The following is a 26,188-nucleotide window of genomic DNA, read 5'->3' as shown; positions in this document are numbered from 1 at the left end:
GACAGGAGTCAGGACCTGTTCAACTACAGGCTGAGCAAGTGCCGAATGGTGGTGGAATGTGCATTTGGACGTTTAAAAGCGCGCTGGCGCAGCTTACTGACTCGCTCAGACCTTAGCGAAAAGAATATCCCCATTGTTATTGCTGCTTGCTGTGCGCTCCACAATATCTGTGAGAGTAAGGGGGAGACATTTATGGCGGGGTGGGAGGTTGAGGCAAATCGCCTGGCCGCTGATTACGCGCAGCCAGACACCAGGGCGGTTAGAGGAGCACAGCATGGCGCGGTGCGCATCAGAGAAGCTTTGAAAACGAGTTTTGTGACTGGCCAGGCTACGGTGTGAAACTTCTGTTTGTTTCTCCTTGATGAACCCTCTGCCCCACCCCCCACCCGGTTCACTCTACTTCCCTGTAAGCCAACCACCCCACCCTCCCCTTCCCCCTTCGAGCACCGCTTGCAGAGGCAATAAAGTCATTGTTACTTCACATTCATGCATTCTTTATTAATTCATCACACAACTAGGGGGATAATTGCAAAGGTAGCCCGGGATGGGTGGGGGAGGAGGGAAGGAAAAGGACACACTGCAGTTTAAAACTTTAACTCTTATTGAAGGCCAGCCTTCTGATGCTAGGGCAATCATCTGGGGTGGAGTGACTGGGTGGCCGGAGGCCCCCCCCACCGTGTTCTTGGGCGTCTAGGTGAGGAGGCTATGGAACTTGGGGAGGAGGGCTGTTGGTTACACAGGGGCTGTAGCGGCGGTCTCTGCTCCTGCTGCCTTTCCTGCAGCTCAACCATACGCTGGAGCATATCAGTTTGATGCTCCAGCAGCCGGAGCATCGACTCTTGCCTTCTGTCTGCAAGCTGACGCCACCTATCATCTTCAGCCCGCAACTTGCTCTGTTCATCCCGCGATTCAGCACGCCACCTCTCCTCTCGTTCATATTGTGCTTTTCTGTAATCAGTCATTGACTGCCTCCACGCATTCTGCTGTGCTCTGTCAGCGTGGGAGGACATCTGGAGCTCTGTGAACATGTCATCCCGCGTCCTACGTTTTCTCTTTCTAATCTTCACTAGCCTCTGTGAAGGAGAAACATTTGCAGCTGGTGGAGGAGAAGGGAGAGGTGGTTAAAAAAGACACATTTTAGAGAACAATGGGTACACTCTTTCACGTTAAATTTTGCTGTTCACATTACACAGCACATGTGCTTTTGTTACAAGGTCGCATTTTTCCTCTTATATTGAGGGCCTGCCGGTTTGGTGTGAGAGATCACTCACACAGTGCCAGGCCACAGATTTCAGCTTGCAGGCAGCCATGGTAAGACACAGTCTTTTGGCTTTTTTAACCTTCTTAACATGTGGGAATGGTTTCAAACAGTAGTGCTCTCATTTCCCATACCAAGCACCCGTTGGGTTGGCCATTTAAAATGGGTTTGCAATGTAAAAGGAGGGGCTGCGGTTTCAGGGTTAACATGCAGCACAAACCCAACTAACTCCCCTCCCCCACACACCCAATTCTCTGGGATGATCACTTCACCCCTCCCCCCCACCGCGTGGCTAACAGCGGGGAATATTTCTGTTCAGCAGAGCAGGAACAGGCACCTCTGAATGTCCCCTTAATAAAATTGCCCCATTTCAACCAGGTGACCGTGAATGATATCACTCTCCTGAGGATAACAAAGAATGATAAGGAATTGATGTTGTCTGCATGCCAGCAAACACCGGGACCATACGCTGCCATGCTTTGTTATGCAATGATTCCAGACTACATGCTACTGGCCTGGCGTGGTAAAGTGTCCTACCATGGCAGACGGGATAAGGCAGCCCTCCCCAGAAACCTTTTGCAAAGGCTTTGGGAGTACATCCAGGAGAGTTTTCTGGAGATGTCCCTGGAGGACTTCCGCTCCATCCCCATACGCGTTAACAGACTTTTCCAGTAGCTGTACTGGCCGCGATTGCCAGGGCAAATTAATCATTAATCATTAAACACGCTTGCTTTTAAACCATGTGTAATATTTACAAAGGTACACTCACCAGAGGTCCCCTGTGTGCCCTCAGGGTCTGGGAGCATGCCTTGGGTGAGTTCTGGGGTTACTGGTTCCAGGTCCAGGGTGATAAACATATCCTGGCTGTTGGGGAAACCGGTTTCTCCGCTTCCTTGCGGCTGTGAGCTATCTACATTATCTCCATCCTCATCTTCCTCGTACCCCGAACCCGCTTCCCTGTGTGTTTCTCCAGTGAGGGAGTCATAGCACACGGTTGGGGTAGTGGTGGCTGCACCCCCTAGAATGGCATGCAGCTCCGCGTAGAAGCGGCATGTTTGCGGCTCTGCCCCGGACCTTCCGTTTGCTTCTCTGGCTTTGTGGTAGGCTTGCCTTAGCTCCTTAATTTTCACGCGGCACTGCTGTGCATCCCTGTTATGGCCTCTGTCCTTCATGGCCTTGGAGACCTTTTCTAATATTTTGCCATTTTGTTTACTGCTTTGGAGTTCAGCTAGCAGTGATTCGTCTCCCCATATTGCGAGCAGATCCCGTACCTCCCGTTCTGTCCATGCTGGAGCTCTTTTGCGATCCTGGGACTCCATCACGGTTACCTGTGCTGATGAGCTCTGCGTGGTCACCTGTGCTCTCCACGCTGAGCAAACAGGAAATGAAATTCAAACGTTTGCGGGGCTTTTCCTGTCTACCTGGCCAGTGCATCTGAGTTGAGAGTGCTGTCCAGAGCGGTCACAATGAAGCACTGTGGGATAGCTCCCGGAGGCCAGTAACGTTGAATTCCGTCCACACTACCCCAATTCCGACCCCCTAAGGCCGATTTTATCGCTAATCCCCTCGTCGGAGGTGGAGTAAAGAAACCGGTTTAAAGGGCCCTTTAAGTTGAAAGAAAGGGCTTTGTCGTGTGAACGTGTCCAGGCTTAATTCGACTTAACGCTGCTAAAGTCGACCTAAACACGTAGTGTAGACCAGGCCTCAGTTTAAAAGCACCTGGACTGCAGTAAAACAAGCTTTATTTGGAACACGAAGAGATAATTAAAACAAAGAAATAGTATATGTCAAATCTTTTGTGTCATTAGAGGAAACCAAGAAACCTCTGACATTTCTCAAGTGTGCCTCCTTTCCCCTCAGCCTGTCTCTCTGTCGCTGTATCTCTCTCTGACCTTTTCGTTTTGCTGGCAGCACATCAGAAGGGCCATCTCTAGTACAGGTGTCTCGTTTCACTGTTCTCTCTCCTACTTCCTTGATTCTGACTGATGTAGTTTCTCAGTTTTCTTTAGAGCATCTGGCTTGATGTACCAGATTCCCACCACATTGTGGTGAACTCTGGTACTGCCCAGAAGAACGTCTATCCCTCAGGGCATGTCTACTCAATGGTTTTTCTTACAGTCATTCACAGTTGTAATCACTGCTTGGGATAACAGGTTTAGTTCTTGCTTATTCTGTACCACTTTTAAAATGTAGGCCTTATCTACACTGAGGATTTGGACCAGCTGCGTAGTTGCACAGATGCAAACCCCTATTGTAAACACGCAAAGCCACTATAAACCACAACTTGCACTGGTCCAGCTCTCTCCGGTTAAAAACTGGTGCAAATCCCAGTTTATAGCAGTTTTGCCTGTCTATGCTAGGGATTTGCACCAGTGCACCTATACGACTGGCGAACTAGTTCTAGCTTTTGCTGGGGCAAAGCTGCAGCATAGAAAGAGTTCTTTTGAAGGTGTATTCACAGGATGGTTGTTTCCTTTGCATTCCCTCCCATTCCACAGGCCATTCACCCTTTGTTCTAACCTGACTGCCATGCTTTAGCATGTTTGCAGTATTGTTGTAGTGAAATAATATCTTTTGCTTGGCCAACTTCTGTTGGTGAAAGGGCAAGCTTTCAAGCTCGGACAGAAGTTGGTTCAATAAAGTTATTACCTCACCCACCTTGTCTCTCTCATGCTTTGACATGTTAACTTTGTCCTGCTTGGAGTTGTCAGGCTGAGACTGACTGTGTTAAGGGCAGCCTACAAAGAAGATTTTTTAAAAAAAGGGGTGTGTGTGTGTCTTAGACCCTTTTTGTTTCTGTATGGTATGTAAATAAGGCCAGAAGATAATTCTTTTTTTCCCCTGCTTGCTTCTTGCCTTAGAAAAAACAAGGGAAGGATGTTCTTTCTCAGAGAAAGACTTCCTTTATACAAAAGATTAATTAGCTAAATAAAGTTAAAATGATAACAAAGAAAAAGTTTCGAGCAATCTAATTAAAAATCTTCCCCTTTTAGTAGCTCTATTTTCACTCTTTTGGGTCTTGTGATGTCACTATTTTACTAGTTCTTCAGTCTTCCAGACTAGAATGTAAAAAAAAAAAAAGGCAGATTTAAAAAAAAAAAAAAAAAAAAAAAAAAAAGACCTTTCAGGTCACCTTTATCTATCATAAGGAGACACAAAACAAACCATCACACAAAAGAAGATACAACCTCTTTCCCCCCATCCCCTCTTTCAGATCACCTTTAACTTCATTCTGTTCTAGACCAAATACAAACTGACAAATTAACATTTATGTCATTGTAACATTGATAGTATAAGTGTATCAGAATTGGATGCAAAAGAACTGCAAGGTACATCAAAGCCACAACCATCTCCAGAAAACTGGCTGAGCTATTCATGCTGTATGAACTCTGTATCCCTGCTGGCATTATGGGTTTCTAAGAAATCACTATTGGAAAAATATCTGTGGTAGATACAGTAATCTGGGAAAAACAAAATATCTGTGCTTCTGCAATAACATTGCAAAATAAGGAGGAACTCAGCAGGTACATTTAATTAAAAACAATGAATATGTTCATGTAAGTAGGCAAAGTTTCTAATGCATTGGACTGGCATCAATATCTGCAGCAAGAAGTATGCTAGGTGGCTGATATCGTGCTGGGAAGCACAAACTGATAAAGCTGTCAGTTGATGAATTCAGAAAAAGATTTGAATGACATTAGTCTTAACTCCCAAAACATCAACGTGTAATCATCACATTTGAGGAAAGAAGATACTCTGTGCTGTGCATGAGCTGTGCAACAGGAGGATGTTTTCCTTTAAGATTCTTCTGCCTTCCATAACCTGAATACAAACAAACACATGAAAAGCATAGCTTGACAAATCTGAAGTATGACACACTGCATCTGACACAGCAGTACTGTTTTTTTTCCTGTCTGTCTTATTTTAATTACACTCAAACTATGACTTTTTTAAAATGTGATCTACTTATTTACAACTTACTTCATAGGCCTTTTGATGACCCTGCAACTGGAATTCACCAGAGGGACTTAGGCCTTGCAAAGAGTTGTACCACCTACCTTTTAGGCATCCTACTGTCGAGTGGAATTCACAACCCTGAGTTAGGCCCCCAGGCTCCCTATAGAATGGATGGTGAGAGTTAGTTGCTGAGGAACAGGATTCACAAAAGCGAGCATGCTGAGTAGAGCCGTCTAAATTAGCCAGTAAGAAATGCTGAGGAGAAGGGTGTGGTCTAAGCTGTGCCCCACAAAAGGTTTTAGGGCCCAACTCCTAGAAGTTAGGAGCCTAAATACCTTTGAGGAGCTGGGTCTAAGTGCAAACTCCCAGTTGGAAGAAGGTACCTGTCTGCATTCAGGATTCACAGCCATGAACTGTCTCCTGGAGTTAGGCAGCTAAGCCAAGACTGTCCTTAAAAATAATGGAGGTACTCCTCCTTTTGCCTTTAACTGAAGTGATTAGAGCACTCACCCAGGAAGCAAGCGACTCAAGATTGGTTCCTCCTCCCCCCCCATGCAAAGCAGGGATTTGAACTTGGGTCTCTCGCTTCTTAGGAGAGTACCTAACCCCTGGGTGTAGAATTAGTCTCGCACTCTCATTGGCCCAATGACTATTTATTGTTAACAAATACACCCCTGTATTCACACCCTACATGCTATTGTAGTAATCCTTGTGAAAAATATGCATTGTAAGGTATCATTTGATAACCAATACCTCACTGGTCAATAATATCATAGCAAAATGTGTGTAGCAACATTACATATAAAGTTATGAACATAAGCTGAAATTATGACTGAAATGTGTTTACCAGACAAGTCTGGGGAGGGGGATAAACTTGTTTCTCAAAGACAAAGGGCAAGATGACGCCTCTAACCAGGTGTCATCAAAACTGATTGGCAATCATTGGTCAAGTGGCAATTCTTGGGCAAAGGAGGGGGACAGAAACAGATTGACCTGCATTTTAACAAATAACAACATGGAACCTCTTTCACTATGAGACTCCATGTCTCTGTCCTCACAATGGGAAGGAACTTGAGCTAGGGGTAAGCCTCAGGAAAATGCATTTGAAAGGGTGACTGGACTATAAAAGGGAGGGGGGAAACAAAGCAGGTTTTCTCTCCCTATCTCCTTCTCTCTCTCTCTCTTTCACCTAAGACAAAAGAACCAGCGTTTGGACTTTGTGTGAGATTCTGACATGAGAATTTGCTCAGCCCTGTTGCTGGGATCATGTGGTAAGAGTCTTACCTTGAACCAAGTCTGGTTTCTTAAGTTTTAGCTACTAGAAAGCGTTTTATCTTTATTTCTCTTGTAGCCATTTCTGACTTTCATGCCTTATACTTGTTCTCACTTAAAATCTATCTCTTTAGTAGTTAAATAAACTTGTTTTATTTTTTAAATCAAAATTAATCCAGTGTTTGTGTTTTAAACTGAGCTGTTTGGTAGCTCCATTTCAAGTAGCAAACTGATGGATATTGACCCCTTACAGTGGCAATAGACTTCTAATATCTGATCTGTCCAGGAGAGGGCTGGAGAGTGCAGACCATGTTTCTGTGGAAAATTTGGGACTGGGAGTGTGTTGGGGTCACCCTGCAAGTAGTAACCAAGGCTGCTGGAAGCCAGAGTGTGGCTAGTATGTTGCTGACAGGCTGCTGGGGTCAGAGTTGCTGGATCAGGGCTGCAGCTATACACAGACACTCAGGGTGTGACTTGCATATTGGCAGGCTGTTTGTGAGTGGCCCAGCTTGGAGCTACAACAACAAAGCATTGTGAGGCACCTCAGGTTATAGGGCACATGGTGACACAGCCCCGCATTGGTCTGGATTGCACCCTGGAATGTAACATTTATTTATACACAGTGGAACAGCTTCAACAAGAGACACCCAACCCAGAATACTCCAGTGGTTAGGACACTCTATTGAGAAGTGTGAGATCCAAGTTCATGTCACTGCTTCATATCAGATAGAGGATTGAATTGAACGTGGGTTTCCCACGCCCTTGAACCTGGGTTAAAAGTTATAAGAGGGCATCTCCAGTTTCTTTGTGTGGGGTTAGATGTGCTTGGATCATGTTTACCAAATTGGGTCCTAAAGGCAACACAGATGGGGGAATGCCTAGTTTGTAAATCCTGCTGGGGCTTAGGTCTAGCTTCTGATTCAAGTACAGCTGCTCAGTGTTTAACCCTTTCTTTTTATTCTGACTGCTGAACTGCAAGCAGAGTGAATCTTCTCCTGCATTTGTAATAGCCACTGCCACAAAGAAGTCCTTTGCCAAGTGCACTGGTAGGTGGTCATCACAACACAGTCAGATTTTGGTTAATCTCTGGTGTGAGGTGATCAAACAGTTCAACTTCAATAAGAGTTCCAGGAATGACCATGTATACAAGGAAATAGCGAAGAAGCTGGCAGAGTTGGGGATTCATTGGGCTGGTGGCCATTGCAGGGAGTGGATTAAGTTGCTCAAGAGTGATTACTGGAAAGCCAGGGATGAGAACTGCACCTCTGGGAACTCCCCATCACCCTGCCTATTTTATGAGGAGTTTGGCTGGGTACTGAGCCAAGCACTGACCCACCAGTGATTCATGACAGCCGGGTCAGCTGGGACAGTAACCTTCTGATCCTAGAATCCAGGATAGCATTGGAGGCAAATGCTGGCAAATGCTGGATCAGGCTGTTGAAATGACTTTGGTGCTCACGCGGGTGCCCAAGGAGGCTTTGCAGATGGAGCAGCTGCAGCATGTCCTGGGTCCCTACTCGGAGAATCTTTTTCATGATTTCACAGAGGAGTAGCCTGCTGTGAAACTGGCAGCAGAAACACAAGAAGCAAAAATAGTCCCTCAGCCTGGTAAGTTTCTGGCTCCATGTTTGTTGTTATTATACGCATGAGAGGGATTTCTGGTTTATGATGGGCTCAGTGCAAAATTTATTACAAGCCATGGGCAGCAGTGTGTATTCACTAATGCCAGACTGCATGCTAGTACCTTGGTGTTCCCCCTCCCTTCCTTTCCCCTCCTTCTCCCAAGATGTGGAATTCAAATGGAGATTGGAAGAACAAACAACAGTCAAACAAGCACTTAAAATTAAATTTTTACAAGAAACTCCCACATTCTTACAAAGAGGAGCTGAAGTGTTAAAAGATGTTATGTTATGTTGCCTTCTCTTTTAGTATGCCATGCTATACAAATTGTCCATGCCACAATGTAATGAGCTGCATGTAAGTGCTGTCTGGGAGGCAGGGGGAGAGGTTAAATGTAGTCCATAGGTGATGGAATCAATGTCCGAAGTATAGCTGTAGTCCAGAAATGTGCCTTTTGGGGTAGGGAGAGGGAATGCCTATGTAATTCTTTGAGAGTCCATATTATCATGTGTGTTTGCATGTAGTCACTGGATAGATGTGTTCAAAGCAGCCTGCATCAGGATCCTTAGGGAGGCAGTAATCCAAGTGGACACTAATACAGCATCCTATCAGTTTCCCCATGAATTTTGGCCTAATTCCGGGTGGTGATAGCCACAAATAGCTGATAGCCCATAGTAGGAACTCCAGATAGGTACTCAAATTTGGGGGAAGTGCATACTTTCCAGGCTCTGTAGGTCACCAGCCCCCTCCACTCGTATTTGTGCTGTTCAGTCATCATATATCTGAAAATCTCTGTGGCATACACGGCCACAGGGGCAGCTTGCAATAAAATGTCCCTTTGCCATTCTGCAATCTCTAGAATTGTGATGTCTTCCGGAATGGGGAATGCCAGAAACATTAGAGAAAGCTAAGTTTGTAAGCTCTGCCCCCTCCCCAAAGGCAAATCTGACTTGCAATTTTTCAACAAGAAGCAATTTAACATTTTAACTTACCATTGTTGGTGCACTTTTTTCATGGCGATTAACTACGTTGTTTCTACGCAGCTTCTGGGAACTGAATATATTGAAGTTCAGTTTTATAAAGTATCATTTTTTGGCTTTTGGATTCCAAAAAACACTGGTGCCTGCAGATTACACTGAATCTGTTTTAAAGTACTTAAATGCACTGTTTGATGTCTGTTTTTAGGTTCTTTGACCTCTGCTGGTCCCTCTCCCTCTACTGCTCCTCCCACCACTGCTTGTCTGTCCACCTCACCAGTAAGGGCGCTGCAGCAGGTACCTGGGGTGCAGAACTATCACAGACTGGTCCAAGCAAAAGTGTTTCTGTGATGAACTTATGGTGGACATTCTGGACAGGCCCAGCAAGCAGGTGTAATACCAGAGGGAGAGGGATTCACAGCAAGTGGAAAGGCACAGACAGGCTGCAGAGCAAGAGGGCAGAATTGCAGCGCTCAAGGAGAGGCTTGCGGCACAGTTTCTGGAGCAGGAATGTCAGATGAAGAAGAAGATAGAGTGTAGCAGAAAGACCTATTCGAGAGGCTGCTCATGCTTATGGCGCAAGAGTGCACCCACACAATGGCCTGGATCCCTTCCACAATACCATGTGCTGCAGATCATCCTCATGCAGACTCCCAGTAAGCCTCCACCCCCATGCAGTGGCACCAAGTGCACTCGAGAGGTAGAAGAAAAGGCAAGGAGAAGTGGGGAGGAGGGTCAAGGGACATGCAACGGGAAGGGATTGATTTGTTGGCAATGAGTTCACTGTTTGCACTATTCAGTGTTTGGTTAATGCACTTTGTTTTATTAATGGTTTTGTGTGTGGGTGTGCTAATGGTAGTTGGCCTGCCTAGTGATGGTTTAATATTTTTTTAAATTTTATTCAGAATGTTTATTACCATCCTTGCATCACATCATACAATTGACTTTCCAACACGAAACTGGTTAGCTGTGCACCCGTAGCAGTCTGGGGTAGCCACCTCCAGATGGTTATAGCAACCCACTTCTTGATGGCCACCTGTGATGGGGTGTACAGCCTGAAGGGGGTAAGGTGGCTAGCTGAGCCAATTAACCACCTAGTCTGCACCTGAAGGGGGAGCCAGGGAGTAATGAAGGTAGATTAAAGAGGAAGCGCAGCTGGACAGGAACAGGAAAGGCCTGTATAAAATAGGGGTGTGTGTGACGTTATTGATATAATCTGGGACCATGTAGAACATGGTTGCAACCAAGGTCCTGTAGTGGCACTAAATCTTGTATAAAGGGGGTCAAATGAGCTGTCTAAGACAAGGTTATGGTTTGCTGGTTAAGATTATGCTGTCTATATGGGTGTATCAATTTTTTAGTTGAAGATATGAATATTGGCTCTATACTGTCTGTATTTCAAACTTATGCTATGCTTCTGGGAAACATCCCAGACAAGTTGGTGTTAGCTCTGCCTAGCCTGCTTGATGGCCCATTAAGGACCATCAGCTATGCAATTGACCCACTGAGAGAAGACAAATACGACTTGCAAATCAGCAGAGTGGTCTATGTGACTCCAGACTCCATTTTGCTGTAATTTTCCACAGTAAGGACAAAGAGGTGTTCTTACACCTGGAAAAGACTATAAAAGGCTGAAGCCTCTCCTCCATCTTGTCTTCAATCCTGTTTCTTACCTCTGGAGGGACTTTGCTACGAATGGAAGCTCTACACAAAGGACTGATGACCCATCCCAGCTGGGGATGTACTCCAGAGACTTGATTTTGAACCTGCAGTTTATTTCATCACTGCTACAAGCCTGAACCAAGAACTTTGCCATTACTGTATGTAATTGATTCCATTTAACCAATTCTAGCTCTCATCTATATCTTTTTCCTTTTATGAATAAACCTTTAGATTTTAGATTCTAAAGGATTGGCAACAGCGTGATTTGTGGGTAAGATCTGATTTGTATATTGACCTGGGTCTGGGGCTTGATTCTTTGGGATCGAGAGAACCTGTTTTTTCTTTTATTGGGGTTTGGTTTTCATAACCATTTGTCCCCATAACGAGTGGCACTGGTGGTGATACTGGGAAACTGGAGTGTTTAAGGGAATTGCTTGTGTGACTTGTGGTTAGCCAGTGGGGTGAGACCAAAGTCCTCTTCGTCTGGCTGGTTTGGTTTGCCTTAGAGGTGGAAAAATCCCAGTCTTGGGCTGTAACTGCCCTGTTTTAAGCGATTTGTCCTGAATTGGCACTCTCAGTTAGGTCCCACCAGAACCACATCATTACAGGGGGCTGCAGAGAGAAAGAGGCTCCTGTCACCATAGGCGCTGGCTTCCTTTGTGCCTGGGGGGTGCTCAACCTCCCGCTCTGCCCCAGCTCCTGCCCCCACCCACCCTTTTCCTCCAAGTCCCTACCCCCATCCCACCTATTCCCATCCCTGCTGCGCCCCAGGCCCCGCCCCCACCCCTTCTCCCAAGTCCCCATACCTGTCCTGCCTCTTTCCACCCAGTTCTGCTCCCTCCCCTGAGCATGCCCTGTTCCCACTCCTCCCCCTCCCTCCCAGAGCCTCCTGCATGCTGCAAAACAGCTGGGGAAGTGGGGGAGGAGGTGGCTGCCAGTGGGCACTAATGTTTTTTCTGTGGGCACTCCAGCCCTGGAGCACCCACTGAGTCGGCGACTATGCCTGTCACTGTTGGAGAGAAGGCAAGGTAGGAAGTAGCCCAGGGATACAGCAATAAGGGAGAGGACATGCTTTAAGTCAGTCAGGGAATGATTTTACTTCCATCAAAGAGAGCCAGGCAAAGGTCCTGCTCTGCTCTGCTCTGGAGAAGCTGCTCTGCTGCCAGCCAGAAGAAGATTCCCACCTGATATTAATACAGGTGTATAGACAGTAAAGGGACAGCTTAGGGACTCTCTGAGAGAAGGAGGAAACATTCTTTCTCTCTTTTCTCTGTTCAGGGAAATGATAGAGTCAGGAGGCATGAATACCCTAGAAACTGCCTGCTTAGTTACACCAGAGGAATGTTGTTCTTGCCAGAGACAGAGGGCCAGCCATGTTCTTCAGTCTTCTAAGTCTGCTTGTACAGCACAAAGTGAACTTAAACGAGCTGGAAAAAAAACCCTGATGAAGCCTCCTATTTAGGAGGGTTGGTATAAAGCTGGTGGAGGTGGCTCTGTTGCCACCTATGCCAGCTCCCCCACCTGCTGCTTTCTCTGCTGGAGTTATGCCCCAGAGCATGAGGGGGAAGAGGTGTGTCAAGTGAGGGGAGGCAAGGGAGAGAAGAAAGTGATTCTCTGCATGCGGAAGGTCTTCTGCCAGCTGTGTCACTTAAAGCTCCACCCTGCAGGTTGGGCAGAGCAGAATCAGAGAGTGGTGATCAGGTCTCTGTCAATTCCCCCTTTCCACTGGGCCTGAGAGTTAACTGCTTATTTTGGGCCCTCTGGCTGAAGTGGGCATGGGTCTGGTGACTGTTCCCCTTGAACTAAGCTGAGGAAAGCTCTCACGTTACCTCTCTGTACACTGGCCAAAGGAGAGACGCTCCATGGTTAAGCACGGTGTTTTATCTCCCTTTGTTGTGTTTCCTCTTCTCTGCTAGTGATTGGCACTACAGCCTCAGGCCCACCTTGTAGTGATGGGCTCTGTAGAGTGTGGAATGTACTTCAGTAAAATGACCCAAACTACCATGAAGCAGACAAGCTGAGTGGGCAGGAGACATAAATTATAAAAGATTGCTGGAGCAAAAGAGAACATCAATGTCTCATTGGCAAATATGTGATTTTCTTTTTTTCAAAAGAGAGCTGAGAAAGGAATCTCTGTCTTGGTCTTTTAATGTTCTCTAATTTTTTTAAAATTCATTTTGTAAATCCATTTGTTTATATGAGAATGTGTGACAAAACTGTGTTGAATTGCTGCTCCCCTGGAGAAAAAGTGTCTGTCTCGTACTCTAGGACCTATGGATCAAATATAGCTTTTCATGTGTGGACCCCACTGATGTTATTGGCTCATTCCATGGTGGAACTTGGTCCCATATGTGAGTGCGTGCTCTCTGCTTGTCCAAACTGGGGTTTGGATCAAGTTCTTCCATTCTAAGCATTTTGTATTTACAAAAGATGTCACCTCATAGTGCAGAGTGCTCCTGTACAAATTAAAGATGATTCACTTGCTAAAAGGTCACTGAAATGTGCCACAGTATCTCCAAAATGGCACACAAGAGCACTCAATAATTTCAAAAGGAGACAAGTATGGTGCCTTTGATACAGGGTCATCACTTAAAAAATCAATAAGTAACAGTAAGGAGACCAGCCCTAATGCAATACAATAACATTAATACAAAAGAAATGTTGGTATTGGGAGAACCCTTGGCCGAGGTGACCACCTGGGCTGCAGGGAGATTGGAATAGTTCAATTTTTAAAGAACTTTTTATGGTAGCAAGTTTGGTAGAAACTTGCCAAAAATGCAAGTCCTAACTTTTCCCTTATAACAAGAGCGAGAACAGCTTTTGTTAGATTTTCAACGACTCGGGTAATTAGAATGCATACCATGTGACCCCAATCATCTGTTGCCATTCCAATCAACTTGGTATGCAAATTAAATTCAGAAGAGGGCTTATACCTTTTGTTTCAAGTTTCTGTGGGAAAGCGGAGATGCCTTATTTAGTTTAGCTCATGAGACGTATCAGTCTAGAGATGTTATGTTTTCCTTGACCACCATTTTCTCTCCAGTTTTTTTAAAAAGTCTTGTTTTTAACACAATTATTTGACTCATTGACTGTTGGTTGGGTAATTTCATGTAGATTGCCCCAAAGAGACAAGAGCTCCATTATCTGTAAGTGTCAGGTGACCAAGATGAAGGCAGAGCAGACACCAGGAACCAAGACCTAGGGTCAGAGCCAGAGTCAGTAGCTGGAGCCAAGAGTCAAGCTAGATACCAAAGCCAAACCAGAGGACGGGAACTGAGTACCAGAGCCATGGGTCAATTCAGAGTCTGTAATCAGAAGCCAGAGCCAAGGGACAAACTGGAAGTAAGGAACTGGAGGAAGGAGGGACTCAAGGCAGGGGCAGGACAGAGGGAAGGCTGGATGCAAGGCAGGAGCAGCAGGAGTCAGGTAACACAGGAGCAGGCACAGTGGTCAGCATGAGCATTGATCCTCTCCAGCTAATCAGGTGGCATGCCCAATCAGGCAGCTGACTGCGGCCTGCTGTATGATGAAGCTGGCCTAGAGACTAGCTCTGCTGCAGGCCCTGATTCCTGACCCTAAGGAGAGGTAGTGAAGGATCAGGAATTTCTGGAGCCTCATTCCCTACTCCAGGTCTCCGTTAAAGAGGCATGGACCGAGGTCAGAGGTGAAAGTAAGCCAGTACGGCGTACCGGCAAGAGCCGGTACGCCATGCCAGACTGGACCAGCTTCTCCGGCGGTGATTTAAAGGGCCCGGGGCTTCAGCCGCTGCAGGAAGCTACGGCCCCTTTAAATCACCGCCGGAGCTCCGGCAGCCGGGCTCAGGTGGGGATTTAAAGGGCCTGGAGCTCCAGCCCCTGCAGGGAGCTCTGGGCCCTTTAAATCACCACCGGAGCCCTGCCGCCACTGCCCGGGGCTCCGGCCGCAGTGGGGAGCCCCGGGCCCTTTAAAGCGCCGCCTGAGCCCCGCTCCCGGAGGTCCAGCAGCGCTTTAAAGGGCCTGGGGCTCCCCGCAGTGGCTAGGGTTACCATTCGTCCGGATTCCCCCGGACATGTTCGGCTTTTTGAGCTAAAAAGAGTGTCCGGGGGGAATTTGTAAATGTCCGGACTTCCCCCCCCCCCCCCCCCCGCCGTGCAGAGCGCGCGCGGCTAACAGGGCAGCCATCCGGATGGTGCCACTTACATGGGGCTCCGACAGCCAGAGAGAGCCCCTCCTCCCCCCTGCAGCAGAGATCACTCCGTCCCTCCCTCCCTGCATTCGCAGATCGCCTCTGGCAGTCTGGAGCTCCTCCCCCGCTGCTGCCCAGCGTGCCGGGATGAACGGCTCAGGTCATTCCTGAGCAAGTTCACAGAGACGTTAGGCGAAGGCCAACACCAAGGGGGCTAGGGGGTCGGAGAAGGGGCAGGGAGATTTTGGAGGGGGCAGTCAAGAGACAGGGGCGGGGGGGCGGGAGTTCGGGGGGGGGCTTTTTGGGGGGGTGGAGAAGGTTTTGGGCAGTCAGGGTACAGGTAGGGGGCACGGTCCTGGGAGGCAGTTGGGGGGGAGTCTTAGGAGGGGGCAGTTAGGGGATAAGGAACAGGGAGGCTTAGGTAGGGGGTGGAGTTCTGGAAGGCAGTTAGGAGCAGGGGTCCCAGGAGGGGGCAGTCAGGGGACAAGGAGCGGGGGGGGGGGGTATGGGAGTTCTGGGCGCGGGGCTGTCAGGGGACAGGGAGCAGAGGGGTTTAGATGGGTCGGGAGTTCTGGGGGGGCTGTCAGGGGGTGGGGAGTGGTTGGATGGGGCGTGGGAGTCCCAGGGGTCTGTCTGGGGATGGGGGTGTGGATAAGGGTTGGGGCAATCAGGGTACAGGTAGGGGGTAGGGTCCTAGGGGGCCAGTTAGGATGGGGGGAGGGTCTCAGGAGGTGGCAGTCAGGGGACAAGAGGCAGGGAGGCTTAGGTAGGGGGTGGAGACCTGGGGGGCAGTTAGGGGCAGGGGTCCCAGGAGGGGGCAGTCAGGGGACAAGGAATGGGGGGAGGGTTGGGGGTTCTGAGGGGGGCGGGAAGTGGGAGGGGCAGGGGCGGGGCTAGGGTGGGGCTCCTCCCGTCCTCTTTTTTGCTTGCTGAAATATGGTAACCCTTGCAGTGGCCGAAGCCCCGGGCCCTTTAAAGCACCGCCAGAGCCCTGCTGCCGCTACCCCAGCGATGTCAGGGCTCCGGCGGCGCTTTAAAGGGCCCGGGGCTCCCCGCAGTGGCAGGAGCACCGGGCCCTTTAAATCCCCGCCTGAGCCTTGCCGCCCCGGGGTAGTGGCGGCAGGGCTCCCACGGTGATTTAAAGGGCCCGGAGCTCTGCGGCGGCCGGAGCCCCAGGCACTTTAATTTGCCCCTGAGCCCTGGAGCTCCCAGCCGCCTCTGCAGCTGGTAGCTCTGGGGTGATTTAAAGGCTCTAGGGCTCCCAGCCACAGCCAGAGCCCCAGGGCCTTTAAATCTTGAAAGGCCCTGCCTCTTCCGGTTGGGGCCACGCCTCTTCCAGTTGAGGCCACGCCCCCGCTCAGGACTCCGGTGTACCGGTAAGTCCTTTAAGTTACTTTCACCCCAACAGAGGTGCCCTCTCCTAGTAAGGCATGCTGGAAACTGCTGTAGGCAAGCAAAAACCAAAGGAGATGGGAGTTGGACGGGGTGTGGATGACAATGATCTAAATTAATTTTTCCACTCTTGGCTGGGTTGGACTGGATGTCAAATAAACATGAAACTTCCAGTAGAGTATTTACAGTATCACTAAAAAGCAACAGAGAGTCCTGTGGCACCTTTAAGACTAACAGATGTATTGGAGCATAAGCTTTCGTGGGTGAATACCCACTTCGTCAGACGCATGTAATGGAAATTTCCAGAGGCAGGTATAAATATGCAGGCAAGAATCAGTATGGAGATAACGAGGTTAGTTCAATCAGGGAGGGTGAGGTGCTCTGCTAGCAGTTGAGGTGTGAACACCAAGGGAGGAGAAACTGCTTTTGTAGTTGGCTAGCCATTCACAGTCTTTGTTTAATCCTGATCTGATGGTGTCAAATTTGCAAATGAACTGAAGCTCAGCAGTTTCTCTTTGGAGTCTGGTCCTGAAGTTTTTTTGCTGTAAGATGGCTACCTTTACACCTGCTATTGTGTGGCCAGGGAGGTTGAAGTGTTCTCCTACAGGTTTTTGTATATTGCCATTCCTGATATCTGACTTGTGTCCATTTATCCTTTTACGTAGTGACTGTCCAGTTTGGCCAATGTACATAGCAGAGGGGCATTGCTGGCACATGATGGCATATATAACATTGGTGGACGTGCAGGTGAATGAACCGGTGATGATGTAGCTGATCTGGTTAGGTCCTGTGATGGTGTTGCCGGTGTAGATATGTGGGCAGAGTTGGCATCGAGGTTTGTTGCATGGATTGGTTCCTGAGTTAGAGTTGTTATGGTGCGGTGTGTGGTTGCTGGTGAGAATATGCTTAAGGTTGGCAGGTTGTCTGTGGGCGAGGACTGGCCTGCCTCCCAAGGTCTGTGAAAGTGAGGAATCATTGTCCAGGATGGGTTTGTAGATCACTGATGATGCGTTGGAGAGGTTTAAACTGAGGACTGTAGGTGATGGCCAGTGGAGTTCTGTTGGTTTCTTTCTTGGGCTTGTCTTGTAGCAGGAGGCTTCTGGGTACACGTCTGGCTCTGTTGATTTGTTTCCTTATTTCCTTGTGCGGGTATCGTAGTTTTGAGAATGCTTGATGAAGATCTTGTAGGTGTTGGTCTCTGTCTGAGGGGTTGGAGCAGATGCGGTTGTACCTCAGCGCTTGGCTGTAGACGATGGATCGTGTGGTGTGTCCGGGGTGGAAGCTGGAGGCATGAAGGTAGGATAGCGGTCGGTGGGTTTTCGGTATAGGGTGGTATTAATGTGAACATCACTTATTTGTACTGTGGTGTCTAGGAAATGGACCTCCGTTGTAAATTGGTCCAGGCTGAGGTTGATGGTGGGGTGGAAGCTGTTGAAATCATGGTGGAATTCTTCCAGAGTCTCCTTCCCATGGGTCCAGATGATGAAGATGTCATCAGTGTAGCGTAGGTAGAGAAGGGGCGTTAGTGGACGAGAGCTGAGGAAGCGTTGTTCCAGGTCAGCCATAAAGATGTTGGCATATTGTGGGGCCATGCGGGTGCCCATGGCGGTGCCACTGGTCTGGAGGTATATATTGTCACCAAATTTGAAATAATTGTGCGTGAGGATAAAGTCACAGAGCTCAGCAACAAGTTGTGCTGCGTCATCATCAGGGATACTTTTCCTGACAGCTTGTATTCCATCTGTGTGTGGGATGTTTGTGTAGAGAGCCTCCACATCCATGGTGGCTAGGATGGTGTTTTCTGGGAGATCACCAATGCATTGGAGTTTTCTCAGGAAATCAGTGGTATCACGGAGATAGCTGGGAGTGCTGGTGGCATAGGGTCTGAGCAGAGAGTCCACGTATCCGGATAGTCCTTCAGTGAGTGTGCCAATTCCAGAGATGATGGGGCGTCCAGGATTTCCAGGTTTGTGGATCTTGGGTAGTAGGTAGAATAACCCCGGTTGGGGCTCTAAGGGTATGTTGATTTGTTCCTGTGTTAGTGTAGGGAGTGTCCTGAGTAGATGGTGCAGTTTCTTAGTATATTCCTCAGTGGGATCTGAGGAAAGTGGCCTGTAGAATTGGGTATTGGAGAGTTGTCTGGCAGCCTCCTTCTAGTAGTCAGACCTGTTCATGATGAAAAGAGCACCTCCTTTATCAGCCTCTTTGATTATAATGTCAGCGTTGTTTCTGAGGCTATGGATGGCATTGCGTTCTGCACGACTTAGGTTATGAGGCAAGCGATGTTGTTTTTCCACAATTTCTGCCTGTGCACGTCGGCGGAAGCATTCTATGTATAGGTCCAGACTGTCATTTCGACCCTCAGGAGGAGTCCATGTGGAGTTCTTCTTCCTGTGTTGTTGGTGGGAGGGTATCTGTGTATCAGTGCACTGTTCAGTGTTATCTTGAAAGTATTCTTTGAGTCGGAGGCGGCGAAAGTAGGCTTCCAGATCACCGCAGAACTGTATCATGTTCGTGGGGGTGCTGGGGCAAAAAGAGAGTCCCCGAGATAGGACAGACTCTTCTGCTGGGTTGAGTGTGTAGCTGGATAAATTGATGATATTGCTGGGTGAGTTAGGGGTACCACTGTTGTGGCCCCATGTGGCAGGTAGGATTTTAGACAGCTTATGGTCCTTTTTTCTTTGTAGAGAGGTGAAGTGTGTAATAATGTAGATCTCCTGTCTTATTTTAGTAAAGTCCATTTGTGTGGAGGGTTGGTTATTTATGAAAGTCTCCAGGTTGGAGAGATCTTTTTTGATGTTTTCCTGTTTGCTGTATAGGATGCTGATCAGGTGGTTCCTCAGTTTCTTTGATAGTGTATGGCATAATCTCTCACAGTATCACTAAAAATCATAGACTCATTACTAATATTACACTTTCCCTTTATTACAGGGGTGGCCAACCTGAGCCTGAGAAGGAGCCAGAATTTACCAATGTACATTGCCAAAGAGCCTCAGTAATACATCAGCAGCCCCTCCATCAGCTTACCCCCCCGCAGCTCCCAGCGCCTCCTGCCCACCGTCAGCCCCGCCGATCACCGCCTTCCCTGCACCTCCCAATCAGCTGTTTCGTGGCATGCAGGAGGCTTGGCGGGGGAGGGAGAGGAGGAGCGAGGGTACGGCAGGCTCAGGGGAGGGGGCGGGAAGGGGTGGAGTGGGGGCAGGGCCTGTGCAGAGCCAGGGGTTGAGCAGTGAGCACCTCCCGGCACACTGGAAAGTTGGCGCCTGTAGCTCCAGCCCCGGAGTCGGTGCCTATACAAGGAGCCACATATTAACTTCCTAAGAGCTGCATGTGGCTCCAGAAGTTATAGTACACTGATATCTCTAGAAATCTTGAGTATTATAATGTTTGTTCAAGTGGACTTACTAAAAATTGCATGATTTAAATGGGAACTATTAAATGCCTTGTCTGTTTTACAGACTATGAGGAGCAATATATGACAGTGTTTTGTTTTTGCTATAACTGAAATAGAACAATTTGGACTTTTCTATTGTGAATTATTAACATACTAGTGTTAACTCCATTGGTTTCAATGGACTTAATTTTGCTTTCCCCATGTACATTCCCTCCGCACCCTCTTTGGTAGTCTGATCCAAAGCCCATTGAAGTCAATGGGAAAATTTCCTTTGATTCACTGGGCTTTGAATCAGGCCCTACATCATTTTGCCTTTAGCTTACTGACACTAAGATGCTGATTTTTCAAAGACAACCAAGGTTTATGTGGTATAATTTTTACCTACTTATTTTTTCATTTAGCAACTGTGAAGTGGTGTTAGGGGTTATTTTTTATTACTTTACCGAGGAGGTAAATATACCAACTTTGCAGAGCAGATATAATCCAACTACAGGAGTGCATGTTATCTCCCACGCTGCACTGGACATAAAGAGGTATTGTTTAGTGAGCTATTGGATCAATCTCATTAAGGATTTGCTGTAGACATTTATGGAAGTGTAGGAAGAAGTGGTTGCTATTTTATTATGAGTCATGCTTGTCTTCATGTTGCCTTTATGTTTCACAGGGGCCTTACCCTGCTGTTTGTAACCATTCAGTAAAATACCTAGTAGTACAAATCCTTCCCTGGCCAGCAGAACAATGGGAAGTATAGATGCAACCCAGGGGAACTTCTTCCATGTGGTTCCTGCTGGCCAGGCTAAGACTGCACAAGGATAGCTGGGTATTGTACTGTGAGGTACATTTTGCTACTCCTCTGAGCAGGACCTGATGTACTTGCCATCTGGCTACAGTGGGAATTAGGTGCCTTAATAACCTTTGAGGATTATTTGGGCCATATGCCCTAACTCTTGACCAACACGCCTTTGGAGATTACTCCTACAATGCTAAACTCAAAGGAATTTGTGCCTATTGAAATCAATGAGCTGTAGCAAACCCATGGTGTGCAGGCTGGTGCTTAAACTAGGCTTTCATCCTTGCTCCTTCCTGTGTGCTGTGATGGCAGCATATCCTGCTGGTCACAGTCAAGGAAGTTTCCCCATGCCTGTTCCCATCACCACTTTGTACAGAAAAGGACAGGATTGAGCCTTGATTTGATTTCTTGTTTCCCCCCCCCCATTGTTTTCTGCATTTCATTGTTTGTGTAATGTGTGCTTAAACACTTTTTTACATTTAATTTTCAAACAAATCAAATATATAGAGAAAGAAATAATGTTCTTAGTTTCACCCATACAACTTTTTTGGCTTTATTGGGACTTCCTCTGGGTTAGAGTTGCCAACTTTCTAATCACACAAAACGAAACACCCTAGCCCTGCCCCTTTCCTGAGGCCCCACCCCCACTCACTACATTCCCCCTCCCTCGGTGGCTCGCTATTCCCCACCCTCACTCACTTTCACTGGGCTGGGGCAGGGCTGGTGTGTGGGAGGGGGTGAGGGGTCCAACTGGGGGTGCGGGCTCTGGAGTGGGGCTGGGAATGAAGGGTTTAGGGTGCAGGAGGGGGCTCCAGGCTAGGGGGTGGGACCCAGGGATTCGGAATGTGGGAGGGGGCTGTGGATTGAGGCAGGGAGTGAGGGCTCTGGGGTGGGGGGGGCCCAGGGCTGGGGTAGGGGGTTGGGGTTCAGGGGTGGGAGTGCGGGCTCTGGAGTGGGGCTGGGGATGAGGGATTTGAGGTGCAGGAGTGGGCTCCAGTTTTGGGGGGGGCTCAGGGCTGGGGCAGGAGTGCGGGGGTGAGTGAGGGCTCTGGGCTGGGGCCAGGGATGAGGGCTTTGGGGTGCAGGGGGGGCTCCAGATTTGGGGGAGGAGCTCGGGGCAGGGGTTGGGGCTATGGGTAGGGGTGTGGACTTACCTCAGGCGGCTCCCAGTCAGCAGCACAGTGGGGCTAAGGCAGGCTGCCTACCTGTTCTGACACTGCGCTGCGCCCCGGAAGCGGCCAGCATCAGGTCTGGCACTAGTAGGTGGGGGGGAGGGGACAGAAGGCTCCGCATGCTGCTCTTGCCCACAGGCACTGCCTCCCCCCACCTCCCATTGGCTGGGAACCGCACAATGGAGTCCAGAGCCGGTGCTCAGGATGGGGGCAGCACATGGAGCCCCGTGGCCCCCCCACCTAGGAGCCGGACCTGTTGGCTGCTTCCAGTGCATAGCGTGGTGCCAGGACAGGTAGGGACTTGCCTGCCTTAGTGCTGCAGCACCACTGACTGGGCCACCGACCGGACCTTTAACAGCCCGGTCGGCAGTGCTGATCAGAACCTCCAGGGTCCCTTTTCCACTGGGTGTTGCGGTCAAAAACCGGACACCTGGTCACCCTACTCTGGTTACAGTTTGCAAAAAATCTTTATTAATGATCTAGTAAAGGGAATAGGGCAATTATTGATGACATTAACAAATTATTCTAAATAGGGAAGAGTTGTGAGGACAAGGAATCTAAAATGACATCAGGATTTGAAATATTGGACAGAAAATGACAAGATTCAGTTTGGGAAGAGGTTAATATAAGGGAATACATTTGGGAAAGATTTCAGTGATAGCTGTGTTAGTCTGTATGAGCAAAAAGAACGAGGCATACTTGTGGCACCTTAGAGACTAACAAATTTATTTGGGCATAAGCTTTTGTGGGCTAAAACCCACTTCATCGGATGCATGCAGTGGAAAATACAGTAGGAAGATATATATACACAGAGAACATGAAAATATGGGTGTTGCCATACCAACTATAATGAGACTAATCAATAAGCTGGGCTATCATCAGCAGGAGAAAAAAAACTTTTGTAGTGATAATCAGGACTACAGCTATTATCCTGGGAGATACTTAAAAATCAATACTTCAGAATGACTAAATAATACTTGGCTGCAAATTAAATATGCATTTGCGATGAGTTAGAGCAGCAATAAAAAAACAAAGTACGATTGTTTGGGGCCAGCTGTACAGAAACATAATGTCTTGTGGCAGGAATCTACATACGAGCTTTTTGGAATTGGAATATTGCATTCAATTCTGACAGTCTTGCTAACAAAATATCTTCACAAATAAGAATAAGATTAGAAAAGTGCAAAAATAGTTAAGGTGTTGATTTACGAGATAACTTTTTAAAGAGTGAAAAGTGCACAGCTTGGCTAAATGGTGCCTAAAAGGACAACTTAAGGCTATGAATATTTTGGAGGATGTAAACACTTAGGAGGGAGGAGAGTAACTGGGGATATAACTAGAAGTAATGAGATGGTCAAGAAAAGGAAAAATTCAGATGAATACCAAGAAAAACTGCCTGATACATAGATGAGACTGCAAAACAACCTCCCAAGGGAAATGATTATGTCATGTAACTTAGGACATTTAAAAGTAGACTGAACAAAACCCTAATAAAATAGTAGGGAAGAGCCTTAGGTTATTATGGAGCTGGGCAAGATGACATAAGAGGTCTTTTTCATCTTTAAATTGTACAAAAGGGGAGAATTTTGAATAGTTCTAAATATTATAGAAATACAAGGGGCCACATGTGACAAGCACTGGAAAGGAGCTTCCTAGAAGTCTAGGTATTGAAATAAATGTATCTGAGGAAGATAGGTTAGTTTGTTCTTAATATCACTTTATTGACTCCCTGAGCTTATTATTTTTACTAACCTCAATGATTACATGCTTTACTTTTTAATCATTACAGGTGCGTTTGCTTGCAAGATGGTACCGTTTGTTCAATCTGCTGCTATTGTTGCTGAGATTCTCACAATGACCTGCATTGCTATGGAAAGGCATCAGGGAATTGTGCATCCATTAAAAATGAAATGGCAGTACACCAACAGAAGAGCTTTCACAATGCTGGGTAAGATCTTAGGCAACTCCAGTATTCATACAACACACATCGTTTGCGAGTTGAATGATTCTGTTGTGGGTAACTGGTGTAGGAGGTTTGCATAGTAGAGAAGGTATTGATCTGTGCAATGGTACAGAGTTACTACTGAGTCTAGCCATATTCTATGAAGCGACTCAGAAATACTGTCCATGCAAGACTTGGACAATCCCTTGTCTTTCTACTTCACCTCTATCCCCTTTTTAAAAATTAACACCATCCACAACTTTCTCAATCTGCCTGCCTCAAAAGCCTGATTTTGTTTTTTCACAAACTAACGGGCTAATGTAAATTGAAGTGGCCATCCTTGCTGATATCCTGTTTGTGGGTAGTTGGGAAAGCCTTGATTTCTGTTCCAAAATAGTTTGTATTTGAATAGGTTTTGACTAGGATTTTGATAACCTTGTTACAGTCATTTTGCAAGAGATATTCAAAGTACACAAGTACTGCTGAAGAGGCACTCCAGTTGCCAAGGCTGTATTAATTACTCATATCTGCTATGCAAAGAGAACATAGGGTGATGTTGATCTTGCTTTTCACAGGGCAGATGTTGCCTGGGCATCAAATGTAGCTGCCCTTTAGATTGAAAGCTCTTGAGACTCTTAGGAAGGAAACGCTTGATGAAGGGCCTTGATGAAGAGAAAAGCGTTGCTATTGTTCATATTTACAATAAGTCAATTGTCCACAAATGTTGACTGTAAAATGTCACCTTAAATTTCGAGTTCAGTTTACAGCACGAAGTTCCACATCACTTTGTTTTGCTAATTGAAGCTATTAAAGTAAAATGAATTCATATTAAGTTCCCTGTTCTGCTGAGCATTAAGAAGACGTTTGTTTGTTTACAGGAATAGTCTGGTTGCTGGCAGTTATTGTTGGGTCACCTATGTGGCATGTACAGCGACTGGAGGTATGGTATGATAGATCATGTAATCACACTTTCAGAGAGAGCCCTTGTTTCAGACTTAGCTCTTGCAGGGTCTCATTGCAGGGGATAGCAACAAGGCTGAATAAACTCCAAGTATTTATGAGCGGGGATAAAGCAGAATCTGGTCACATGCTACTGTAAAAGTTGTCAGTGTTTCTTACGTAGAGTAATTGATTTTGTAATCTGACTTTCTGGGCCCTCATTGTAAAAAGAGCAAATGGAGAGACACTTTTAATATTGTCACTGGCAAAGGATTGTGGGCAGTTTTGGAAAGCCTTTACTTCAGGATGTGAGCAGAATTTGACACCTGGGGCATTTGGATTGCCTCCCTGTAACCGTGTGCTGGCTTTCCATACTATATTGCCTACTTGTAGTTGTGCCTCTCTCCCTGTCTTGAAGATGAATAGTTGCATCTGTGCCTTGCACTGAACCTTCCCATTGCTTTGTATCTGCAATGACATGCAATAGCTTGGGACTTTGAAAATGATTATCTTTACGTGACATGGCATGTTCCTATAAACATTTCTCCATAGCTATTACATTTTAAGCAACGGTTACTCCATTCAAAACCTTCATTAACTGTTAGAAGCAGCTATTTGGGAGTCTGGATTTTTAAAAAATCCTTTAAAAAGTGTAACTTGGCATATTGGAGTTTGAGGCTTGGTCTACACTTACCCCCCAAGTCGAAGTAAGGTACGCAAATTCAGCTACGTGAATAACGTAGCTGAATTCGACATACCTTACTTCGAACTTACCGCGGTTCAGACGCGGTCCACACGCGGCAGGCAGGCTCCCCGTCGACTCCGCGGTACTCCTCTCGTCTAGCTGGAGTACCGCAGTCGACGGCGAGCACTTCCTGGTTCGATTTATCGCGTCCACATCAGACGCGATAAATCGAACCCGGAACTTCGATCCCCAGCCGCCGAACTAGCGCGGCAGTGTAGACATACCCTGAGAAAGGGGCACAGTAGTCTATACAGACATGAGCTATGAACTCTTGGTTACAAGCTGTGTGTGTGTATAGACAGTTGTTTTTTGGAAAATCTTTGTTTGTTGGCTGATGAGACAAATTTGTTTTGAAAACTCACTTTAGTTTGAGAAGTTTTCAGTCAGCCTCCATAGCTACAACTGCAAAAGCTGTGTACAGATACCTGCATTTGTGCATGCAAACCAAAGCCCTGACCCTGCAGTCTGATCCACCTGGGCAGAAGCCCTGCACCAGTGCAGAGTCAGGCTGACTTCAGTAGGATTCTGTGCACGCACGGGGGAGAAAGCAGGCTGCTTATGTGGATTTAGTTGCAGGATCAGGGCCCAGATCACAGAGTTAAATATGCAGCTGTACCTTTTGTTCACATGAAAATGGATGTGCCAACCAAATTGGCATTTAAATTATATACATTAAAAAAATGCCAGGGTTAAACAATGTTTTTAGATATGTTTGGCTTTTTTTAGCCTTCCAAGAAGCTTTTGATAAATTACCTCAAATGAGGTTATTTATCAAAAGTCTCTTGGAAGCTTAAATAAATTGGATGCACTGTTTCTCTTTCATCCACTATTTAGTTCTGTGTTTTATATTTGTCATTAACTTATTGATTTGTATTAATTATTAATATTACTACTACTTATTAA

The 26,188-nt window shown here is 46.9% G+C and overlaps 1 protein-coding gene across 1 annotated transcript in view; it reads left to right on the top strand.

The window, feature by feature from the left end:
- QRFPR (pyroglutamylated RFamide peptide receptor) overlaps positions 1-26,188 on the top strand; it is a 61,331-nt gene that overhangs the window by 19,617 nt on the left and 15,526 nt on the right. Inside the window, exons 2-3 of the mRNA XM_065405446.1 lie at positions 23,449-23,607; positions 24,480-24,541. Of these exons, the coding sequence (XP_065261518.1) occupies positions 23,449-23,607; positions 24,480-24,541 (221 nt within the window). The remainder of the gene's footprint in view (positions 1-23,448; positions 23,608-24,479; positions 24,542-26,188) is intronic.

This window comes from Emys orbicularis, chromosome 5 (genome assembly GCF_028017835.1).
Source record: "Emys orbicularis isolate rEmyOrb1 chromosome 5, rEmyOrb1.hap1, whole genome shotgun sequence".
Classification (NCBI taxonomy): Eukaryota; Metazoa; Chordata; order Testudines; family Emydidae; genus Emys; species Emys orbicularis.
The sequence above is the reverse complement of the archived record's forward strand: the minus strand, read 5'-3'. Positions and strand labels throughout refer to the sequence as shown.